This window comes from Sesamum indicum, linkage group LG9, assembly GCF_000512975.1.
Source record: "Sesamum indicum cultivar Zhongzhi No. 13 linkage group LG9, S_indicum_v1.0, whole genome shotgun sequence".
NCBI classification, from domain to species: Eukaryota; Viridiplantae; Streptophyta; class Magnoliopsida; order Lamiales; family Pedaliaceae; genus Sesamum; species Sesamum indicum.
In genome coordinates, this window is record NC_026153.1 from 4,592,526 (window position 1) to 4,600,890 (window position 8,365).

The following is an 8,365-nucleotide window of genomic DNA, read 5'->3' on the forward strand; positions in this document are numbered from 1 at the left end:
TCAATAATTATGAATTTATTAATAAATAGTGGGTAAAAATGAAAAATAAAAGGAAAGGAATTTAATTTAATTTAAAATTTATTTAGTCTTTTTTAATTACTTTGTCTTAAATAAAAAATATGAAGAAAAATAGAAAAAAAAAATGGGTCAAGACTCTACTCAAACCCAAAAAAAATGGACTCAAAACAACGGCATTGGGTCTTAAGAGGGTTGGATAGGACCGGGGTAATATTTGATAGAATGAGTTTTTTTTATGGGTATAAATTTGAAATGGGTCTTACTTTATCTATTAACATCCCTAAACTCGGATTAAGGGAGAAACTGTAAATCAAGAAGTGGTTGAGGGAGAAGCTGTAAATCAAGAAAGGGTTGGGGAAGGGACTATGGTTTAGGGTGAAGTTGTAAATGAAGTAGGGGTTATAAGGGGGATGGGACAAGACAAAGGTAAAAGGAAAACTTTTGAAAATCAAACTTCAATCGACATGTCATAGTCAAAAAGCTTGATGAGTCATCTAATTTTGATTATCTGCGACGAGTTGAGACATTTGATGACAATGATGCTCCTAGCTTAAGTTTAGAGGATTAGGAAGTTTCAAATGTTGATGATATTTTCATGAGTAAGGACCCTAGTAAAAAATATGTAATGAAGAAACTGTGAAAATTTGTAAAGAAACAGAAGAAATTGAAGAGGATGAAGACACATAGGGACGATAATGATGTTGGGGATGAAGACAATACGTCAAGTTGTATGTATTTCCACCAAAACTTGGAAGCTCACCCCACCAAAGTCTTCCACAGTGGAAAAGTTCTGTACTCAGTTCATGAAATTACATCCACAGTATTCAGATGATTTAATTTGGTCAAGAATAGTCCGTAGATGGCAAATAACAAAACAATCAAATATATATTACACACAAAAATGAGGAAAATTCATGCTTAAATATAATTGTTTTTCTCTTCTTACAGTTTCTTGCAACTTCCAAATCAGACTTTTCCATGCGATCTATCAAAAGGGCTCAACTGAAAACCATCCATCTCTTGCTCTATGGTCTAAACCTAAAGCTTTATCAAATGTTTGTGAACTTTCGTCACGACCCGGCATGTAAGAGAAACTCTTGTACCAGTCCTGTGAATGACATTGTCTCCAGCTTCCCCATCAATCTTCAACCCTGAAATCGTATGTGCTAATTGTGCTTCACTTTTCAGACAATTGGTAACATTTACAGCCTGGACCAACAGGAGAACCCGCAATTGCTCAGAGATTAAAATTTAAAAGCTCTATATGCAACTCAAATCAATTTTGTGTATTTTTCACTAGTGTTCAGCATGTTCAAGTACTTGTTCCCTGTCTTACCTCATCAAATCGCTGAAACTCACAATCTTTTATGCCGTGCAAAAAGTCTGGATGAAACATAAGATATATGTGTTTACAGTTAAACCACATTGAGCACAAATGACAACAGACAGATGCAAAATAATTACCAACCTGAGTATGCTTTATCTTTAAATATCAGCAAGCTGCGAGGCATCAAGGCCACTGAAAAGGGACGGTATTCACTCAAATATTCCCCAGAACTCATCTTTATATTATCTGGTTTAGAAATGATATCTTCGCCATTGTTTCCTGATATGTCTGTAGCAGTTCCACAAAAACTAGGATGTGGAACAAAGTCCATAACAACAGGCGATCCAAGAGATAGGATTGCCACCACCGGCACATACGCAGGTCCATCCTGGTGTGGCTGTTAGAAAAATCAAATTATGATCACTGTCAAACGTGTTGACTACATTTTTGGAAGAAGGTTCACTATTTTCTTGACCCCTTCTGTCTGCTGTGCAACAGCAAAAGCAAGGGCAACAGTAGAACGGAACAGAGAAAAAAACAAAAGAAAATCTTAAATTTGAAGAACTATAATTGAAGATGTAAATGTGTAATTGAGTAACAATGCACTAAATTTTAGCACCCACCATAATTCCTTGATCAGGAAGATATTCATTGATAAGCACATGATTAATTGCTGATGGAAACAACCTTGATTCCTCGTATATCCTATTTGTCACGAGTTTTAGCCAAGGTGGCACTGCAAACCACAAAAAATTTGAATGTTGAACTTCTCTTACCCAAATTTGTATTCAAGCATCATTTAGAGGCTCCATCCTTATGATCATCTTCATCTGTCAGACTAGCACTCTGCAACTTGTCTATATATGCACGTGTGTGTGTGTGTGTTTGTGTATTGATGTATGCTAAACAGAGAATAAGCATATGTCTATACGTACGTGTGCGTGGGGGGTTTCATGTTATTAAAACAGAGAATAAGCATAATAACCTACCAGTCATAGATACCAACTTAGAGCTATTCATCAAGAATACCATGCAGTCATCATGAACCTTGCAGGATTAAAGTGTTAACCACATGAATGCCTACATTCACTCAACCTACGGATCACTTGATCGCTTGGCAAAGTAGGAATAAAATTAGGATTCTTGTCAAATGAACGCACTTTTTTTAGTCATACCGCTTCTTGATCAGCCCCCTTCCTGTGAGGCAGTATTTTTCTTCAAAAATGAAATTAAGCAAACCGGCTTCCAAAATGGGATGTTGCTAGGTCGAATAAGAATGATTGAGTCCAATTCTTTACCTATCATGCTTAACCTAGACCAGGATCAACAATACTAAGCAACAATACTAACCTTCTCCTGTTATGCGGAAATCAGAACAGAAGCAGTAAAGGGAGATGGATTGAGTAACACACATCCATCAGAGATGAGGAAAGCTATAAAATTTTCTGTTTGACTAACTTACAATCTTGGGCGAGAAGACCCTTTTCGTGCACTACACCTCCTGCCATGACCAAGATCAACATCAATTGTTTACTCAAATTGAACAGAATAGACACTGTTTCCAAGTATAACAAACGCTTACAATTCAAGTGACGTACCCCAATTTTGTAGTCTCCTATTCTTCAAAGATTTCCACTTGGAAATCGACGCTTGGTAAATCTGCAAAGCAGATAAAAATTTAGACAGAAAAATAGTACAAAACCAACAGTAGAAGCTGGAACGTAATTTCATTACTACATCTGTTTACGTTATTCAAGAGCTGGTCTTCTTCAGCAGCAGTAATGTAGTCGGGAATGTAAAAGACGGTCGGCACGGACCCGACAACGAATTCGTTTGAAGCTATAACCTTTTCGGTTGACACTATTTCTTCCATTGAATTTCAAAAATTTTGGTGGGTTTTATACCCTTGTTCTTGTAGTCTCGTAGGGTGTTAAGGTGGGATCTTGTGAGAAGTGGGTCGATGTCAATTCCTGTGGATGGTTTGAGGACTTTTCAAACAGGTCTGTTAAGGACTCAAAGACGGTGTGGGCTGGTCTGTCATTTTACTCTTTACAAGTGGTGGGGTCGCTACAAAAATCATCAAAGATTGAAGATAAGATTTGTCGTTTTTTTGTTTTCTTTTACTGTTAGATTAGTAGAATTATTATTGTTAGTCTGTAGCATAGGTGGAGTAGTATCAGAGTATCACATCACAGTGGAGTATCTGTATCGATATCTCTATCGGTATGTCGAACGCCATAGTAAACGGGATGGCCGGAGCCGGCGGAGGCATTATCGCTCAGATAATTACCTACCCTCTCCAAACGGTACTTCTTCCTCTCTCTCATAAGTTTGGGTCTTTTTTCCTTTTCCATTTTTGAAGCTTTCAGGCTTCCTTACTTTGCTCCAAGCTTTAATTACTATGGCTATTTGAATATCGTTGCCCATGATTTCCACTTTATGATGTTGTGATTTTCATATGTTCTTGAGAGCATTAATGGGCTAGCTTAAAGTATTGATGGCTGCAGGTGAATACACGCCAGCAAACGGAAAGAGTTGCTAAGAAGGACTCAGTTCAATCACCTTCCACACGACCTCATGGGAGCACACTTGTTCACATTTTTCAGGTTTGTCTTATTCGATCCAAACCACGACTTTGATGTCCTATTCAAGATTTTAGAGGCTAGTTCAACTGATTTCAGTCAACAGGTCATTAAAAATGAAGGCTTGGGAGGACTTTACAGCGGCCTCAAGCCTTCTCTGCTTGGCACTGCTGCTTCTCAGGTGAAATTTACTGCCTCTTGATTTCTCATTCTTCTTAGAGTGACTAATATTGTTGACATAGTTCCAGAGCTCCATGGATTTTCTCTGGACCAGATTGACATAGTTCCAACCAAGTCAATCCCATTATACTCATGTTCTTCGGACCTATAAATCTGACTCTGAAATTTGTATTTGTAGGAACATATACTTTTAGATTCTTTGCTGCTGCTATAAGCTTGATGTCATCCATTTAAAATATGTAGTCAAGCGTATAATTAATACTCTTCTTTGTGAAGCTGCCAGGGTATATATTATTCATTTTACCAAGCTTTCAAAAACAAGGCTGAGGCTATTGCAAGTGCAAATAAAAGAAAAGGACGAGGAGATGGTTCACCTGGAATGCTTTCTTGGCTTGTAGTAGCTGCTCTTGCTGGGTATTCTCTCTTGCTTATGTATTGGGTGACTTTGTTAATGCTTTTTACTTTCTGGTTCACCATTAATGTGCTCCCAATGTCGAATGATCATTATTCCTTGACTCTGATTTGATTTATATATTGCAGGTCAGTAAATGTGCTGCTGACCAACCCAATATGGGTTCTTGTGACTCGTATGCAGGTAATTATCCACAGGAAACCATCATTCATGCTGAAGAAAAATCCCTTGCTTAACTTAGTATTTGTGGTACATTTTAGAATTTTCGGGGATCAAGTAATCAGATCATTTTCTTTGCAGTCCAGAAGTTTGGTTAGTGGTAGATCTCATTGACACCCATGATTCACTCCCTGGAAAAGTTCTAATGCTGAAATTACTCGTATAACTATAAATAATTATTGTGCACATAATCTGCATGAAATTAGAATCTTATTGAACTGCAGCATTTAAAGAAGTGAACTTTCATTCTTGTCTTGAGAAGAATATTTCACATGTTATTCAATGTGTCATCACTCTTTGTGGTTTATTAAACCTTTTGTTTGAGAATGTGAATGGAAGAAAATACATAAACTCTATGAGAAGTTCCTTCCATTAAATTAATACCTTAAACAATCTTAAATCCATGGTATTAAAAAACTTCACTATATGTATAAATTTTGAGAAAATTAATAGCTGTTGAATTATGATCACATTCTGCCTCAAGGCTTTTAAGTTTTCAGTTTTGATTGCTTAGAGAACTGGATGGTGACATAATTGTGAATCTTAGATTCTGGGTGAAGGTTTTTGGGATTAATTGTTTCTGTTTAACTTCATATAGTATCTAACATAACAAGAATAGCAAAATCATGAAAGGACCTAGCCAAAGGGGTTTAAAACTGAAGGTGGAAGTCCCTATATTATACAGGGTTAGACAAGTCATTACATATCTCGAACACCATCTTTTTAATATTTTCTATCAATAATATTATACTTATAAACATATTAGTAAAAATTATTTGTTTCAGTTCTAATCAGTTCTTTATATTAGTTTTACATTTCTCTTTCATATAATTAAATAAATATAACGAAATTTAGTTATGAACAATTACTGAGTGTGCTTCGATACGTAGTTTAAAAAAACTTATAATGGGAACTCAAGTTTTGATATCCAGCAAGTTTTCAGTTACTGGGTAACCTTTGATGAGCAAGCAGTTTCTGCATTGTGCTCAATGCAAACCAGGTGGTCTCCATCAAGTGATGAGACCTCAAAAAGGTTCTTAGAGTTCATGCAACAAAAGAACTTGATATCGCGTGGAATTCAATCAACTGAATTGGGATTTCAAAGATGATTAGTTGTCAGCCAGAATAAACCCAAGCTTTAGAGTTGCATGTCCTGGTTTAAGGAAATGCTTGGCGAGATCAAATAAATCCTAACATCTGGGCCACCCTTCACAAGAGTTGCCATTCAACACGTAAAACATCCAGTGTTATTTTACATAAATTGCTTGATAAATGCTATGGTTTAAGTAGAAGCACTTTGCAAGCAGTGAGACTTGTAGGTTGGACCATCCTAATCATCTACATTCAATTCTTCTTGACAAGATAAAGCATGCCGTACATTTTTAAAAAAACTACTCTACCTCCATCTGGAGCTATTGATTGTTAGTAATGCATAAGCACTATCTTTCTACTGTCTTCATCTCTCTTCTGAAATTTCTCTCTATATCAGAACGTTTAAGAATTTATTTAGGGTAAATTACAGTTACATCTCTTGAGATAATGCATAAGTACGAAAGCCCCTTGGGAACATCGCATATACATGCCTTCCTTAAAACCCCAAACGGAATCAGTAAAAGGACTTTGTCCTTACAGATTCTGTGAATTAGAAAATTAAAAACAGAGAAATAATTTATAAAGTAACTGGATGGTTTTACCCTTAACCATATAGGTGGTATACATAAATTTTACTCTTTTAACTTCTTAAAGATATATGTTGTTATGTATTATACTCTTTAACTTGTTAAAGATACATGTTGTAGTTTAACTTTTGGGCCCTGACTATATGTATTGATGTCTGTGTAATCTTTTAAATATCATAGTGGGTGTCAGTATTCATAGTACAGTGACATTTTTATGCAATATAAATATATGTATACATAAGAAAAATGGAATTGTCACATCGTGTGGATGATCTGATTTCTCCTATATTTCCAGCAAATTTTGGTTTTTGAACTTTTTGGGAGTTCTGTTTTGGTTTAATGGTGTTTTGGTAGTAAATTTGAAGATGTGCCAAGAATCAAAATAGTCCAGATGATCCATGGTAATTTTCAAATAGTAGTGTGAAAACAAATTTTATTAATTGTCTGATTAAAAAGAATGATTGAAAGATGTACATATATGTGTTTATATATATTTATATATTCATGTAGTGATGGGAAGATATATACACCTTTTTCGTAAAATATGTAATAATTTGAAAAATGTTTTCTGAAGGAATTTCTCAGAGAATGAAAATTGTCATTCCTCCGAGCAAACGGACTTTTCTCTGAGGAGAAGAAAATGATGATTTGGAAACTTCTCCAGAAAAATGGTAAATTTTGTCTTCCTCCAAATTGTGGAACTCTCATTTACTCCCTTTATTTTTTCCGATTTCACAATAAAATTCTTCTTTATGAGTATTTTCTCCAAGTCCCACTCACACTATCGTTACCGCCTTTGGCGTGGCCATCCAATTACAGAGATTCTCCTTGGTGCTGCTAGGTGTTCATCATTTTCTTAACTGATTAAACTAAAATTGAAAATTTTGATGCGAACCAAATGCAAAAGCCGACCAAACATATCACTTCTTTAGACATGGGATTTCATCTATTATGGCATTTCCAGTCATCCGTTCCATATTTTATCCATTAATAATATCATAAGTACCCCAAGGTGAAGCCATATAAACATTCTAAGAAAAATAAAATGATGAGAGTTAATATTAACTCTCTAAAATACACCACTAACAGGAAAATATATTAGAAGAACAACAAATAATGGAGTGCCTATAGTAATTGTGGGATGCCATATCAACTCTAGAGAACAAATAAGTTGTATGAATGGCAAATTTTGCAAAGGATATGAAAAGCAGTTGCATAAAAATAGTAGGAAAACTATATACCGACACCACTCCTATATTCAGCATTTAGATTTACCCCTCACATGAGATGGTAAGGCACTTAGACTTGAGCCAGAAAGGTAAGATTGTTGGGAAATACAGGTCAAAAACCTCAAGAGCAACGAAAAGAGTATTTTCCGACACCAAGCAGCTTTGTTGCTGATGTTTGTGAGGTTCCCTAATGTAAAGCATTGTTAGGATGTAATGTTGTAAGGAACCGAATGTTAATGACGTAGATTTAAACTTCTGACAACTGAAGGTTATATGATCGAATGATCACCTCATTTAAAAGTTGAAACCATCATAAAGAAGAATCATTTAATATTTGATATGTTTCACACGCATTCTATAGTTTGTGATACCTAGCACGTGAAACTCTTTTTCATAAATGGATGGTGGTGAGATTCTAACTCAAGACCTCTTGTTTGGTTCTGACTCCTCCGAGACCATATTGACTGACTAGCACATCTAAAAGTTGAAGCTGTTAGAGAGGGGAATAATTTAATATTTAATATTTTGTCATCTGTAATAGGCTAAACATATGGGTTTGAATCTGTAATTTACCCTTTATGTTTTTCAACATTTACAATGACATAACACAAAATTACTTTGTAGCATAGTTGAGAGTTGATATGTTGGTCGTGATTACTATAACTGACTTTTGATTTCAATACTGCATTTTCTGTTCTTTTCTTTTCTGCCGCCAATCT

At 35.4% G+C, this 8,365-nt stretch overlaps 2 protein-coding genes across 5 annotated transcripts in view; one reads left to right on the forward strand and one right to left on the reverse strand.

Annotated features, from left to right (window-relative positions):
• Positions 868–3,363, reverse strand: LOC105170626 (alpha-ketoglutarate-dependent dioxygenase alkB homolog 6). 2 transcript variants are annotated; one of them, XM_011091467.2, is made up of 7 exons: positions 3,093–3,363; positions 2,944–3,004; positions 2,808–2,846; positions 1,969–2,081; positions 1,487–1,742; positions 1,355–1,401; positions 868–1,227 (listed from the first exon to the last, which is right to left on the reverse strand). In XM_011091467.2, the coding sequence occupies exons 1-7, from the start codon at positions 3,216–3,218 to the stop codon at positions 1,057–1,059; spliced, it is 813 nt and encodes a 270-aa protein (XP_011089769.1). In that variant the 5' UTR covers positions 3,219–3,363; the 3' UTR covers positions 868–1,056. The 2 variants fall into 2 exon arrangements, with proteins under 2 accessions (XP_011089769.1, XP_011089770.1); XM_011091468.2 differs by lacking the exon at positions 3,093–3,363 and having other exon boundaries at positions 2,696–2,846; positions 2,928–3,004.
• Positions 3,448–8,365, forward strand: part of LOC105170627 (peroxisomal nicotinamide adenine dinucleotide carrier-like) — a 9,005-nt gene continuing 4,087 nt past the window's right edge. For 2 of the 3 annotated variants that reach the window (XR_002287813.1, XM_011091469.2), the window contains exons 1-5: positions 3,448–3,651; positions 3,853–3,951; positions 4,034–4,108; positions 4,391–4,521; positions 4,648–4,702. Coding sequence is in view for 2 of the 3 variants with exons in the window: in XM_011091469.2 (XP_011089771.1) it covers positions 3,571–3,651; positions 3,853–3,951; positions 4,034–4,108; positions 4,391–4,521; positions 4,648–4,702 (441 nt within the window). In the remaining variant the exon portion in view is untranslated. Of the gene's footprint in view, positions 3,652–3,852; positions 3,952–4,033; positions 4,109–4,383; positions 4,522–4,647; positions 4,703–8,365 lie in introns of all 3 variants that reach the window. The other variant, XM_020696836.1, reaches the window with a different exon arrangement.